This window comes from Aptenodytes patagonicus, chromosome 1, assembly GCF_965638725.1.
Source record: "Aptenodytes patagonicus chromosome 1, bAptPat1.pri.cur, whole genome shotgun sequence".
In the NCBI taxonomy this organism is placed as follows: Eukaryota; Metazoa; Chordata; class Aves; order Sphenisciformes; family Spheniscidae; genus Aptenodytes; species Aptenodytes patagonicus.
Window position 1 is genome coordinate 150,620,393 of NC_134949.1, and position 16,258 is coordinate 150,636,650.

The 16,258-nt window shown below is 37.4% G+C and overlaps 1 protein-coding gene across 2 annotated transcripts in view; it reads left to right on the top strand.

Annotated features, from left to right (window-relative positions):
• PPP2R3B (protein phosphatase 2 regulatory subunit B''beta) overlaps window positions 1-16,258 on the top strand; it is a 51,277-nt gene that overhangs the window by 18,429 nt on the left and 16,590 nt on the right. For both annotated transcript variants that reach the window (XM_076358607.1, XM_076358618.1), the window contains 4 exons: window positions 11,606-11,791; window positions 13,545-13,648; window positions 14,214-14,316; window positions 14,966-15,040. In XM_076358607.1, the coding sequence (XP_076214722.1) occupies window positions 11,606-11,791; window positions 13,545-13,648; window positions 14,214-14,316; window positions 14,966-15,040 (468 nt within the window). The remainder of the gene's footprint in view (window positions 1-11,605; window positions 11,792-13,544; window positions 13,649-14,213; window positions 14,317-14,965; window positions 15,041-16,258) is intronic.

A 16,258-nucleotide genomic window follows, 5' to 3' on the forward strand; every position in this document is an offset into this window, starting at 1 on the left:
TCCTCTTGTAAACAAACACACTATTACCTTGTGTGGTGCCCCTTAACTTGATCTGTCTTTCATCCAATGATAGTTGGATCACTTGTGCTTTTACAGGGCTTTTTTATGTTGAGCTAGAAAACATCTCAATGTAGTATGGTAATGCATATCTACTAGTAAATAAGTACTTTAGAAAACAGCTTGTCTGATCTGTAGGGTTTTTTCTCTTTTAGTATGCTGCCGGCTATAAACTTACAATGCAGACCATGAACAAATATTTTTTATTTTTAACCAGACTTGCCCTTCTTGGGTAAATGGCAGTTGTAGAATTGTGTATGTTAAACCACGTAATTATATTACAGACAAAAGTCTGTGGGCAAAACAGACTTAATAGGAGTATAAAACTAAAATCTGATGTCTGTCTGCTGAATTTGATAGAAAGTATTCTATCCAAGGTTCCTTTTGTAAATGGTACTTCACTTCAGCGTCGTGATTTTAAGGAGACCTTTTCGAAAGTACCTTACAAAAACAAGATATGAGTGCTGATAACTGTTGGTATAGAAGATGGACATTCTTTACCTGATGCTTCATGTTAATACTAATTTCAAGTTGTCCTCATGGGTTAGGTGCATTTCAAAGAATAGCTATTCATCATCTACATAATCATTGAAGAAATTTCATGTTGAACTTAAAGATTGCTTAGAGCTTTTGTAGACTAACTTGAAAAATCTTTCTCATTTCAGTTGCTAAGCTTCATTGCCATTGGAGTTTACAAGCTCCGGTACCACTGTAATATTGGCTTTCAGACAGAACAGTTCAGGAATATGATGTAAAATTAGAATGCTAAAATCAAGCAGAAATGCAAGCCAATCTGTTTTTCTGTACTTTTACTACACTCTTAATTTTTCACATCCATGCAGTTTCTGTAACTTGTTAAATGGCAGATTCTCCTTGAGAGGTTTAGTGTTATTAAAGCTAGCCTCTTAAAATAAAAACTGAGTAATGGTGTTGGATGAGATAACATGTGGCTCAACATCTGCTCTGAGGTGGGTTGGCGTGCCTGGGACTTCCACAGGTTCTAGGAATTCTAAGGCAGTGGCTTTTTGCATAGAGCCATGTAAATAATCTGTGTAGGTAATCCCCTGTGTTTTGGAAGGGGTGGTCATTGGAGCGTAGCAAATCAAGTTTCATGAAAATCTTTAAATAGACAACCAGTAGTGAGGTGGGTGGCTCTGGAAAGTGGTGGAGCAGGCTGTTTCTCAGTGGTTGCATTTGTTAATGAAAATTGATAAAACTGAGCAAAATAGGGCTTTCTGGAAAGATCAGTTTCTCAAAAGGAAGATAACACAATACACAACTGTTGAAATGTTCTTTATTACTTTGGGGAACTGAATTTTTTACTAGATAACTGCATAAAACTCAGTAGAACTTCAGTCTGTCTTCTCCTGATGTTGCTTGTAAGAAAGACCTTTCTTAGGTAATTTAACACCTACGGAATATAGTGTACTGGAAATGCAGCACTTGAAGAGGCACCGTGTCCATCTTGCTGATCAATTTCTCTGGAACTTTGGAGGGAGAAGAAGCTATCACCATGTCAAATGTACTGGCAACTGAAAGATATGAACCGAAAGACTTATTACCTGCTGATAGCTTAGCAGAGTGTTTTAGCCATCAGCTGGTGACATCCCTACCTGTCAGAGCTGGAATATAAGCAGCATCATTACCCAGGCTATGTGAGGAATATATGTCTGAAGTTGGAAACAAAATGATAACGGAATAAAATACATCTGTGTACAGTGACACACATACCCATGTAACTCAGTGTTAGCTAAACTAGGAAAACAGGTATTTTTTGCTAGAGGCCACATCACCTTGTAGAACAGTTGAGTTCTAACTTTAAAACTAGACTTTTTAAAAGTCAAACAAATTTGTGCTGAATGTGATGATTTAAAAAAAAAAAAGGGGGGGGGGGGAAATCCGGTCTAAATCTATCTTGGATTAATCCTCTAAATGTCAGTGCCAGAACTGAGTGCTGGCATATTTTCTGATACTTTTAATGCATCATGCCTTTATCTGCTGTTACTACTTGGTGATTCCTGTAGTTGTATGCGTCACACCTCAGTGTGGAAATGGAGAACTACTAGTTCTATGACCACCTGTTAATGATACTAAATGCTGCTTACGCATGCTATTTATGTCAGCTGTATGAGAACTGTTTCTTCAACTTCTGCAGTGCCTCACAAGATTGCCTTTCCTTCTGAGTGAAGTAAGTTTAGACATTAGTGCCTTTTGATCACTTTTGCACTGCTCTGTTACCGAAATGCTTCATACACGCTTGTGGCACATTCAAGACAGCAATGAATATAGACCCTCTAGGTGCTAAGGTGTGCTGGGCTGGTTGTGTGGCTGTGCTGTAGTGCACTGATTCTTCCAGTCATGAAGATAACATTCCCATTTCTGAGGTAAAATGAATTTTAAAAAGTTTAAGTGAGGCAGTTGGTTTTACAACTATAGTCACAGAAGTAGGTTTTACAACTATAGTCACAGAAGTAGGTTGTGTAACGTTTAGAGGTCTCTGGCAGGCCAGCTTTCCTATTGGCATCAATTTTCGAATTTAACATATTTTGGAGACCTTTTAACACCACAGAGGGAGGACCTGATAATCCATTTTTACATAATAGTTTTACATCAGGCACACAAACGCTTTTTTTTAAAGAACAAAACTCAAGTGTTTGCGGGGGCGGTGGGGATAGAAATCTCATTCCGACTGTAGCTAATAGTTACACTTGATGCTAGTTTGCTGATAAAATGCCAGTTTTCTGGGTCAGATGCCAACATTTAAGATAGAATGAAAATATCTAAGCTGCCTGCTGAGACTGGCTAGTTAAGATGAGAGGTTTTCCATAAATGATCCATTGCTAATGGTTTGCCAGTTCTTAAGCTCTAGCCTCTTAAAGGAAGCTGTAAGCAAACGTAGTTTTTTACCACTTCTGCAATGGAGACTCCTGGTTTGAGCTCAAAATGTATTGGCTGCCCTGTGGTAGCAGCTTCTTTACCTGCTCGTGGCTGGTAATAAATTTATGCAAATGTGTACTGTTTCTGTAGAAAAGCTAATGTGGTGCAAGTTTATGTTACAGCTTACTTTACTTGCATGTATGATTTAAGAGTCTAGATGTCAGTTCCCTCTGCAGCTGTTTTTTTAACCCAACAATTCAGACATTGAATGGTTCTGATTTATTTATTTTTCCCTTGGAATAAAAGTTTCACTAGCCTTTTCTCCATTTTAACATACTTCCCATACCTTCGTAATCACTAATGCTACTAATAGTAGATGTTCTATGGCTGTTGACGGTAGTACTTTGTATGCTAGAAAGCCTGAAACAGTTTGGCACATCTTTGTATAAAATATCCTTCAACTTTTACAGGGTAAGAGGGATATGAGATTGTTTTCACAATTGTCCAAATCAGAATTTGTTGGGGCATCGCCAGACAAGAAGTTGACAGAATACTTGCTCCATGACTCTGCAGCTCAGTAACAAGGCTGAGCTTGGTGATACTTTTCTTGTTTGAGTGGATTTTTCCTAAGCTCAATTGCATTGAGTGATTGAAACTTGTTTTGTTGTAAACATGGAAGGATGAGAAGCTATTGCAGAGTTTAAGAATTAAGTGGATGTCTGTCTTAGCCCTGTTTGTTACTTTTGATGTTGAACTGATGGCCTGTCCTGACAAGGGCTGTTTTCTGTAGACAAATATTAGAATTGCCTCAGGTGTAACTGTCAGTTTTTCCCCCATTTAAATGATGTTTAGTCAGTCATGACTCCTTTGCAGGTAGTGAGTCCCAGTGTGGTCCGTTGGCTGTGTACAATCAAAATGATCATGTACTAGGAGGATCTTACCAGCTTGTCTCCTGAAAACAGTTGGGGTTACAGAATATACTGGTAAAGAATAGGAGTACTGATTTAGCCTACGATTGGGGTATTTTCCGAGAAAGCTACAACTATATGACAAACTGGATATATTAGTGGCTGGGACACTTGATTTGACATAATTCATAAAATGGAGGCTGTTTGACAACTCACAGCCAGTGGCTAATATTTTTGCACCACTTCTGTCTTACCTCAAAGTGTGGAAGTTGCCTTTCACAGGGTAGATTTTTCTGAAGAATCTTGGTTTTTTTCCATTTTGTAATCTGTATCTTTTTCCTTTTGTAAATTAGCAGGGCATGTGGAGGAGACACAGAGTATTTTCATTGGTCAGCCACAGAAAACTGTTAAAGGATCCTACCTCTAAAGCCTTTGGTAAAATTTTTTGTCAGTAAATAAAGCAAGTTACTGATGGACATGCATGTAATATGCAAAGGTCTCTTGTGCTCATGGCTTTTGGGGGGGAGGTAACTACTTCTTCCTTTTTCCATTCCATCTCCACCCCCGAGCATTTCTGAATAAATCATTAAACTCTTTCTAACTGCGTAACTGGAACTTTTTTGATGCTGAAGCTCTATGTGACTGTACAAAAACCCAAACACATGCAGCCATGTTTGGAGCTGTTTCTACAGCAATAATGCATTTGCAATAGCGTCCTCCAGTTCCCAACAGGACTGCATGATTTATCTGTGTCAGCTATACCAAACTGCAAATCAGGAGAATCCTGGTATTTATGAAATCAGAGTTGTAGAACTTGGGTAAGAGATCTCTTAGTGCAGCATATCTATTACTGAAAGTGAGGAGATTGGGAAGTGCGTACTGTAATGGTTAGGTATCATGCAGAAAAGTGATGCTAATTTATCTCAGATGGGGAGTTCAGTCTTCACTGAACTAGTGAAAATCAGTTTCTGGCCATTTGAAAGTTTTCCAATGTTTGCTTGCTTATTGCATGCTACTTTTGTATGTGTGCATGTAATATGACTTGTCTGTGGTGACCATTTACACATGCTTTTAGTTGAATGTGGTTTTAATTTTAATACGCAAGATGGTGTGTATGGAACGTATTTCATAGTTTTGGGTGGAAGCTTTTCCTGGATGCCACTACCTACCGTCTCTTCCTACGTGAGAATCAACACACTATCCCAAATAGGTTTATGTCGATGGTCCAGAGTTTGCATGCTCTGCTGAAATACTGAGGCTTCAGTGGTTTTCTCCTGAGGCTCATTTTGGCTGTTTAAATATGGCTTTGTTAAATTAAAGGGGAAAAGAGTTACTGACTGTGCCACTATCAAAAATTTTTGAAAGAATTCTTTAAGCTTTTGTAAGACTTTCAAGACTATCTAGTGATGGCCCTCACCACAGCAATTTCACTCAAACTGGGTGGGGTGCTTCTTTCCCTAGGTGTTGTGCAATTAAGAGTAACTAGCTGAACTACTTCTTACTCTGCTGTCTTGAGACTTAAAATAAGAGGAGAAATTAGCTTCAGGTAGCAAATAACTAACAAAATCTCTTTTTTACCTCAAAATCAGAGGTTACCATACGAACAGTATTTCAGTGATGAAATAGACCTGAATTCTAGTTTGTTATTAAGCTGAATTTTCCAACATTAAATTGAAAATGAATGTGGATTCTTATCCCTGCCACTTGGTAGCTAGGGATACTCTAGAAGGATTGATATTTTGCTATTGAAGTTGATGTTTGCTCTCAACATGGACCACATTACCTTTAGTGCAGTAACTCATTAGTACAGTAGAATTTGATACTGAGTGATTAAAAAAAACAAAAACCACACAAATCAACTAACTCTTCTGAGCTTTTTATTTGTAGTTTGGCTGCTAGTTGCCAAACCAGGAAGGGATTTGCCTGACTCAGGTTGTCAGTGGACAGAAGAGGGAACAGATAGTTAGATTTGCCATTTGCTTTATCTCAACTTACAGTAACGTTGTCTGCGCTATGAACTTTGGAACACAATGAGCTTGACATATAGTTAAACCAAATATACAAAACGTTTCCATCCTTAGAGCTGTTTTTATTTGCTTATAGCAAATAAGAAATTGAATATATTTTTAAGCCATGGAACTCTAGTTCTAACTCCATCATATTCCTCTGAGTACTTCTGCAAGTTGTAGTGCAAGTCTAGGGTCTTCCTTAGACTTCATTTTTACTGTTGTAACGTGAAGAAGGATCCTGGACTCCTGACTGCTCTAAACCTCACTGGATCTCTCTTAGGAATTGCTACTTGCTAGAACATGTCAATCCCAGAAACTCAAGGCACTTTAATTCTGCCAAAATGGAACAGAGTGGTGTATGGCTCCATCTCTAGAGTAAAGTTGGTTTAGCATTGAGCATTATCATTTGCATTGAATCATAAGACCAAATGACTATAGACTTTTGTACATAGAATCATAGAATCATTGAGGTTGGAACATAAACAGGCTTGAGAGTAAACTGCCAAGAACATGCATAAATGAGATGAGAATGATAGCAGTCAGTCTGTGTAAAACTGAGATGAGCGCACAACCTGGTGCGCAGGCAGGAGACTCCCAACACGTTTGTCTGGTCGGAATTTAAAGGTGAACATGGAATTGCTAATTGGAACACAGACTGCCTTGGGAGGGTTGCTGAACCCTGCTCCCTTGTGTTAATTCAGGTGACCAGTATGTATAAAATCAGAAACAGTGTAGTTTGAAGTGCTTTTTTTCTTCTAATGGTGTATGGCTAGAACTTTAATTTTTCTATTTCCTTCCCCTCATTGTAGCACAAAATTTAAGTGACTACAGACCAAACTGGATCAGAGAACTGATCTGAGTTAAGGCTAACAGCAAGAGTAAACTAGTGTAAAACTGCATCAGGGTTAAAATTAATAGATGTTTATCTCTTACTGTGGAAGGGAGAGAGGAGCATGTATGATAAAATTAGTCTCTATAGCACATCCAAAACCAGCTGCCGCACGGTGACTGAAGGATAGCAAACTGAAGCCCAGGGTAGGAAGAAGCAACTGGGACTAAAATGTTTGTTGCCGGAGTAAAGACTTGTGCATACATACCCTGACACATAGGGTTCATTCTCTGTAGGTGTCTCTCTGAGCTTGGTCATTCACATATGTCTTAACTTTCTGACTAAGTTAGGCAAGGTGAATCACAATCTTAGCATGGTTTTAAGCCTATTTCAAACAATAGTGCCTCAGTATTCCTCTAATCTTCCTTATGTTAGCATCAGAACCATGTTTCTTGTAAGTGGAAACAACTGTGTGAGATTGGATGAGGACAAATGGGGTTTTTTTAACTTTGCTTTTTAGCTGTCTTGGTGACCTGAGGCAATTCACCATACTGCTTCACTATCGGTAGTACTGACACACGGGTCAGTAAACTCTGTATGCGGGAGTGTGGGAAGATGCAGGTGTACTGTGGTGTAGCTTGCCTTATGCCGTGCTGTGAAACTTCATTATTAAGCTCTCAGATTAAATTAGTGTTTTCAAGCTATTTTTCAGGGCAATAGCTAGATTTGAGAAAAGTTTTTTGGGAAAAAAAAACAAATTTTGAAAGCTTTAAGTTGTCAAAGGATCATCTTTCACAGAGGAAAAAATACTGTTAAGCATATCAAGCTGAATGGTACAGTCAGTGAACACTTGCAATAATAAATCTGTCTTTTTAGTTTGGCTAGAAAGAAGCTAATGAAGAGCATACAGAGAACAAGGAGAAAACATCACTTCTTTAACTTAAATAATTGGAAATCTGAATATCTACCACAAGGTCAAGAGAGCTGGTGTTACAGAAGAGATGTTTCTCTGGGCTTGTCCTGAGGGAGGTTCTGGTAGTAAGCTTACTTTACCTATCCTGAAGCAGATTTTTGAAGGCGTTTTAAAATGTCGAAATATTTGAGGTGTTGGAACAGATTTTTCTAAATTAATGCCTTTTCCTTCCAAATGAGACTGAACCCTTTTCTAGACAACAGTAGCATAAATCTTTTACCTGGTGTTTTCAAGATTTAAATTCCATAAAACTACTGATCATGTCACTTGCTTATCCAGAGGGAAATGGTGAATTTCACAGCACAATCAAATAGATAGTAAGTTAAAGCAGAAATATTCCTGAGACTTTATTGGTCAGCTTTGGACTGATGGCTGTACAGAGAGACAGGAAGGCTGGTCAGGTATTCCTTTTGAGCTTGCTTACTGATAACATTTTCTTACCTTCACAATTACCATTTATCTTTGATAGACTGTAGGACACCTTGTATTCTGTAAGAACTTACTGAGTTTAATAAAGGAGAGACTTTTCATTTAAAAAAAAATGGCGTAGCATAAGCTTAGAATTTTCAAGTTCATGTGCTAAACAGCATTTGGGTCTCATCACTACCATCCTATTGCCCTTTGGGTCTCCGTGTTGACTTCCATTCTCTATTGTGTATCAGGGAACTTGATGCAGTATCTGCTTTTGTTGTTGGATGGTTTATAAGCGTTGTACATGGGTGGTTGCAGGGGTATTAGGGTTTAAAAGGCTGAATAGCATACCTCTGCAGCAGATCCTCTTAGCTTATTATGCACTTTGTTTTACCCAGGTAACATTAACATACAGTGGGATATATAGGAATAGAAGACCCAGTGGGATATATAGGAATAGAAGACCCAGTGGGATATATAGGAATAGAAGACCCAGTCTATTGAAGAACTAGATTAACTTATGCATTGCACATTTGAAAAGTATTGCAACGTTCCTTTTTTTTAATTCCCTAGTTAAAAATACTAAGGATTTGAACCAAACTTTTACTTATTTCATAGGTAAAACTCTCTTTATAGTATTTTCAGTACTTAATGCCATTTTTTGTTTGGGACTGTGGTGTACCACTTCTTAGTAAAGACTTAATGTGAAGTTGGCCGTAAATTTGAGGTAGAATTTTTTGGGGTCCTATTGTCTTGACCCTGTTGTATGTATTCCATTGACTTTTTTCTAATATGGACATCCTTATAGAAATTCATGTCAAATAATACAGCAAGAGCTGAACACTAACTCTGTAAATATGTTTTAAATGTTTTTGTCAGAGAAACAGGCATAACAAATGTTGATGTCTGTCAGATACTAGAAAGCATCAGCGTTTCTGAATGAAGTTATCTTTTTCTGTAGTCGTGTCAAAACAATGCAAATATCAAATCAGTTCAATTAGCTTGTGTCTTAATCAGTAAGCTGTCTAAAAAATACTACATTCATAAACATATTTACCTTGTTTCCTTTTCCAGCAAGTCCTTTTTAAGTGAGGTTTCACTCACTTGCATTTGAATCCACATATTCAACTCCTTTGTGGGGTTCAGTACTTCTGGGTGGTAGTCTCTATGTGCAGATGTAGATCTAAACTTGACTGAGTATACAGTCTTAAAATATCTGGGAACAAGCACCCCCTTCCTTTTTATTTCAGAAATACGTCTTGTCGTTGAATGACTCCATCATAGCATCAGCTCTTTCTTTCAGTTGAGAGAGGGAAAAGGGCATCTCATTTTAAAATCCCCGCTGCCTTCATTTTTGCTTAGAACCAAGTTAACAGCCGAGTGCAACTCATCAGTTGGTAGATCTAAGACTGGCTAGCTAGAAGACTGAACTTCTCTCTTTGGAGTGAGGTGTATCCATGTTCTCTGGTATTTACTAACCTATTACTATATTGTAATTATAATAATGGTTTTATTTTCCATTCACTGGCAACAGCTGGAAAAGTATCTGGAGAGTTGCAAAATAAAATGGGAAATTTTCCCTTTGAACAGTGACCCCATTGGGATGTAAATTTCCACTTCCTCCTTTGTAAAAGTCAAGGCAAATAAGTGTTGGATAACTGTGGACAGTCCTTATGGTTGTGTATGTCAGGAATGAAACTAGTTATGTATTAAAGGTTTTCTTGAATTCTCTTATAGATAAATCTTGCGTAAGTTTGTTTACATTATTACAAACAAGGAATTTTCAAGGAATCCTCACATCCCATCTTTTACATAAAACTTAAACTTCAGTGGCAACTTTACAATACAATTACAGATTCTGGACTTTACATATACTTACTGCAAAGGTTAATGTGCCATTCAGTCCTGACACTGCAGCACACATCTGCTTCTGTGAGTTCTTTACAAGCTTATACAGCCGTTATCCTTACCTCCAAGCATGTTATTTTTTTGTGCTATTTCTTGGCAAGTTACAGTGAAAATCTTCACTTACCAAACCAGTCAGTTTTGCTTACTGGTACCAGTATTAAGAGTTTTAACTTAAAGCCATAAGAAAATGTAGATCACTTTCTAAATGTTAAATTGACCATTGAAATGGAATAGTTGTGTAAAAAGAATAACGGACTGTTGCTGCAGATTTTCAATTCAAAGATTCAGTGTTAGCAGACTTCTAGCAGTTCTTGTTAATGAAGAAATTCCCTGGCTAAAGTTATAGTTCATTTTTGAACAGCTTAATCTTGCACAATTAGTGCATTTTAATTGCCCTGAAATAACAGAACTGACTCTCTTCATCAGCTATACAATACGTGCAACTACAGAAGTAACTAGCTAAAACTATAAAAGCAGTGGAGCTTTCTCAGCCCTTTTAGTATCACGCGTTCCTTCGTTAGAGCGCATACAGCAGAGCAGCCTCAGTTGTACAAGGAGCCTTTCGGTTGTCAGATGGGATTCAGGCTGAGAGAAGAGGAGAATCCCTGGCCCTTGGGAAGGTGAAGAGAGAGAGGAGACGTAATACTAACTAAGGTGATAAGGAGTAAAATGAGGATTGGAGTTTTTGTGGTTTTTTGGGGGGGTTGGGGGGGGGGGGTCCCCCAGTTCTGGTTGGAAATGAGCGATGGAATTCAGGATTTTGAACATATTTAACACTAGGATGAGCCACCTTATAGCATTAACCATTGTTTTTACATTGGAACAATGGCCTTGGGATGAAAGACTTCATGTTTAATTGCTAATTTTGATTTGCCACGTAACTCTATTGTTAGTTTGCATGTTATCTTTGTTTCTCTGCCTTATTAGACTTTCTTTTGGAAACTAAGTACAAGGTAAATTCTTCTTTACTGGAGCTAAATGCATTTAAATAAATAATTTCTTTTGTTACTGGTCATCTATTTTTTTTTTAGCAATATGGTATATCACAAATTCTTGAGAAACAGATTTCTAAGCTCTTATGCCATAATTGTATATAGTTTACTGAAAAAAATCCCTTTGCAGGAATCATTTACTACCTTTATAAAATCAAGCATTTTTTAGGATCAAAAAAAACCCCAAACCATCTTCACTAACTAAATTAAACAGGTTGGTGTAATGTAACAGAGTTGTCATGCTTATTTCAAAAGTTTGAAGCAAATTCTTTCATGACCTGTCTGTTAAGCTAGAAGTTGAAGTTTTTTCTTCTGAAACTGATAATATAACCTGAGTTATTTCAGATGTCTCTAAGAAGCTGTCTAGTGCATTAATCTTGAAACTTGATATGTTGAAGACTGAAGTTGTTTTTAATAAATTTTTAACATCCTAGAAATCTTTCTAAATGACAGTTTTTTGGGAATACTCATGAATTTTTCCAATGTGCTCTCATTCTTAAATAGCTTATTCAGCCTATCATCAGAAATCTTTTTGAAGGTGTGTTGTAACATATAACACCAAGAGAATCAAGTCATCTGAGCGTGACTATTATACGTGATTTCACTGTACCTGACTGTCAAATTCGTATTTATCTATTTAGGTTCAGACAAAGAAGGAAGAAACTTTGCCACCATCACTTAGTCAAAACATTCCAACTTTCTATTTTCCTCGAGGATGTCCTAAGGAAAAAGTGAATATAGATGCGGTGATTGCCAAAATCGAGAGAACTTTCTCAGAGTTTCCAAATGAGAGGGCGACGTTAGAAGACATGGGGAAGGTTGCAAAGGTGAGAACTTGCTGGCTGTCTGCTTTTAGTACTGGACGCCTATGGAAAGGAAACATGAGTTCTGTGTGCTTTGTTTTCTGAGATTACGTGTTTTCATCTCCTACAAGGTAGTATGAGTAAGACATCATATTCAAAGTTGTTGATAGCACAGTTATGTGTCGAAATCTTTGTGTTAACTATGTTTCAAATGGCCCTACATTTTGCTTACAGAAAGAAACAAATGTTTAAACAAAACTTGAACTATTTTTTTAGTGGTATAAACAACGAAATACCGAAGGGCACATTGTGTGTTGTTCTGCGTTCTGTATTAACCAACAGACTTAAGGCAAAAGCACTGTTAATATGCATTTTGTTTTCAGGCATCCACACTGTTTTTTCTCATTTGGCAGTGTCATGAACCTCCATTGTAAAGACACTGAAAGACAGAATGGTATGGTAACTTGAGGTTATAGCCCTCTAGTTATTACTGAAGTGGTAATTTAGAGTTATGGTAGAGTGACAAAATACTGAGCTTAGAAAGCAGCAAATATTTTTTAACTTCTGTGTAATGGACAATAAACTAGTTAAATCAAACTTAAATTTCCATCTTGTTATATTGAATCCACACTTGAAATATCACTGCAAGTCATGGTCTTGGTAATGAGTCTCAGGTTCTCATCCCTGTTCCTGTCACTTCACATTTAAAGTCCAGGGTCTAGAAAATAGAAACAAAGACTTTTCACAAGAGCAGGGCTGGGGGTTCAGAAACTCCTTGTTTGCCTCACCAGAAGCGTTTAGCTGAATGATAAGATTCCTGCCTTCCAGCAGCGCCTTTCCACGTAGAAGTAGGGAGAGACGGAAGAGACCCTTCCCTCTCAGCAAGAAAGGTGGAAGGGTCCAGTCACCTACAACTCAGTGATGAAAGGCACCCTCCTGAAGCATAGGGAAAAGCTGCTCAGTCTGAGGACAGAATTTGTCAACCTCACTTCTTTTTTAGAGTACTGGTTAAACTATTGCGTGAGAAGTAACTGTCCTTTTTGCTCCAGTGACCTTATACATCTTGCAGTATTCACAATCTTACCTGAGATCCACATGAGATTCTCAGAGGTGCCGTCATGTCTGACTACTCCAAGTCGTAGTCAGTTTTAGGTGAGAGATAGGTACTTAGCTGTTAAGACTGAGGAAGCTTGGAGCAGACACAGAAGCAGCACTGTAGGTTTATGTGGGAGCATTGAAGTTGTGAAGGTGTAACTGTTGGGCAATCTGAAGTGAGATACTGCTGCTCAGGGCAGGCTAGCCTACTACTTAAAATTGTATAGAAGCTGTGCGTGCATATGCAAGGATGCAGATGAGTTGGGCCATCCTCTGAGCCAGACAAATGTAAACTTGCTCCAGTTGAGAAGTTGTGTAACTGTTTGTGCTGTCTTGAGCTCAGCTTAAAGCTATCCAGCCCTTTAGCGGAGCTTATTAGCATGGGCTCTGTTCAGCTGCTTGGAGCCTGGACAGAGCAGGCATGTGACTGCATTCATCTATTAAGAATGCTGCAAGTTGCCCTGTGTTTTGCTTTCCACTTTTGGATTTCATCCGAAAGCGATTGTGTAAAATTAATTATTTTGGAAGGTGCAGTTGGTTTCAGAAACCATTTAAAAAAATCTGCGCCTTAATGTTTTCTTCTTAACACTTGTAAAATTTAATTTTTGAAAGATTTATAAATGAGGGAGTAACCCTCAGATAAGCAATCAGTGAACTGACTTGATGTATAATTTAATTCTAGGCTTGTGAATGCCCACTTTACTGGAAAGGTCCTTTGTTTTATTGTGCTGGAGGTGAACGAACAGGATACGTGTCAGTTCATAAATTTGTTGCAATGTGGCGGAAGTAAGTAGATTACTTTTTTTACAAGTACTGCATTTTTTTAATTGAAATGTGATATTTTAAGCTCTGAATGAGATCCAATTTGTAAAGGGGAATAAAACACTTTCCCATAATCAACCATTGACAGCAAACTTGTACCTGGGAAAATGGAAGTAAATCACCACTTTAACATAAACAAACAAATCCTTTATTTATAGTGTTTATAGATTTTTAAAGTGTTTGCTAAATGACTGGCTGTTTATGGGAAAAGTGAAAACCATGGCCCTAACTTGTAGATGCCAGTTCTGGACAAAATGCTTTTTCTTCTTTCTAGTTCTCCTTCCAGTTCTAACTGAAAAATGTCCTTTCATCTAACCAATAACACGGTGTACCCACCTCCTTTAACATAAATGTATGAGACAGTACTGCTTTGATAAGTTCACTTGGAGTGTACTTTGACATTTGTAATTAGCTTTTTGAATTAAATGTTTGTGGTTGCAGTTTCATAGGCCTTGCTCTAGGACGCCCGTACAAGGTAGCATGAGCAATTATCTGTGTAGAGTATTAAATGGAAATATTTACATTTCAGAATACTTCAGACCTGCTATGATGATGCTGCAAAGTTTGTTCATCTTCTAATGAACCCTGGATGCAACTACTTGGTGCAAGAAGACTTCATTCCTTTTTTACAAGTAAATTGCAACTGAAACTAGTTCTGGAAACACAACAAAATGATGAGCTGGCAAAGCCCTGATTTTTTTTTTTTGAGCTAAACATACTTTTTCATGGTCTCCATTAAAGCTTATTGGTAATATTTAGTGTAACTCACTTCGTATATGGTCCACTGAGATGCTAGGGAGTGACTTATTTTACAGTTAATCGTTTTATAAAAGGTGAGGTCTTTTTTAAGAGCTACAGTAAGATGCATGGATTTAAAATTGCTTGCAGGAATAGCACATGTATCAGAATCCTTATGGTTTAGAAAAGCAGTTGAAGTTATTTAAGTCAAGGAGGCCTTTTTGCGGGCAGAGGAAAAGTGGCGTATGAATTCAAGACCTAATACAGTTTCTCTCAAAGAGCAGCAACCACCACCTTTACTAATGAATGAATAAAACCTAAATTGGCTTTTACTGAATCGTAGTCAGCCACAGAATTACAAGCTACTAAAAAGTTAGCAGTGTTATTTACATGAAGCATGTTCTAAATTAAGTTATCATTAATGATTGTGGTAGTTAACTTGAACTGTTTTGGTTAAGGAAGCAGATGTGCTATTCTGTGCTAATAGTTTTATATAGTCACTAATGAATACTGTTTGGGATATTGTTATTCCTTTTTTTGTAGGATGTGGTGAATAGTCATCCTGGCCTATCATTTTTAAAAGAAGCATCTGAATTTCATTCTCGGTACATTACCACAGTAAGCGATATTTTTTATTTGGAAAGCTATTTTTTGTTAACTAAGTAGGAAAATCAAAATGATTAAGATTAGTCAATATGTATGAGCATCTTGGTCCCTTGAGAAGAGTTGAGTATGCTGTCAGTCTTCGTTTCTACATAACTAGAAATCTTGTGAAGAAAGACTCGATTTCTTAAGCATCATAGTTTTTCTTAACATTTAGAAGAAATTGCTGGACTTAATACTAATAAGAGAAACACCGAATTGTAATAGTGTAGTATAAGTTAATGAACATTAAACGAAGAGCAGACCATTATCTTAAACACTTGATGGTGGCTATAGACTGTACTCATTAGAATCTTGACCTTACTCTGGGTTTAATTAAATGGAATTTTGGACAAAAGATCTATAGTAACGTGATTATGTTCAGTATTAAGTAAAATAATGGTAATATTGAAGCTGCTGCCACTTTCCTCTCTGGGTATTTTTCCTTCTAAGCAGGTTTCATACATGAAAAGTTCCGTTTCTCTCTTCCTAGGGTTATGTGACTGAAGTATTCTTTCTGTACCCAAGGGAAAAATCAATGACATCAAATTTTCTCGACTGTAGCCTAGACAGCCGATTCCACTGAAGTCTCAAAAGATTAAAATTCTTCAAAATGACATTCAGTTCACTTTCTTTGTGCATGTGAAAAATATCTTAATGAATATTCTCCAACAAAAAACATGCAGAGTTGATCATCTTTTATCCAGCCTATAGTTGGACCCAGACCAAAACTGTGGAAGCTTTTCTGAAAGCGTTTGGTTTTGGTTCCTCATGTCCTTCTTATTTGATAGGCTAGCAGTCTCTATATGTCCTGCTGCATTAGGTTTTGCTTTTTGTTAGAATGATTACATGAGCTCCCAGAACTTTCTTGTCAGATGCGACTGAAGGAAGTGTTCTGCCCGTGAGTAGTTTTCTTTCTTAATGGATTCTGGGTTGTATCAAAGCCTGCTCTGCTTAAAATTGTGAAAGCTTGCAGCCTGTCCTGAAGGACTGTAGGAGGGAAAATGTCCTGCCATTTCCAGTTACTTTTCTGTGGAGGAACAGCTTATTTGAGTAGGCCTGAGTCTAGCAATATTGAATAAATTAGCACTGCCGGTACTTCACTAACCAAATGTAGTGTAGTCTTCAACAGAAATTGGTGTTTAATCAAAAAACCCAAAAGTAAACTAGTATTGCTATGAATATAGCAACAAT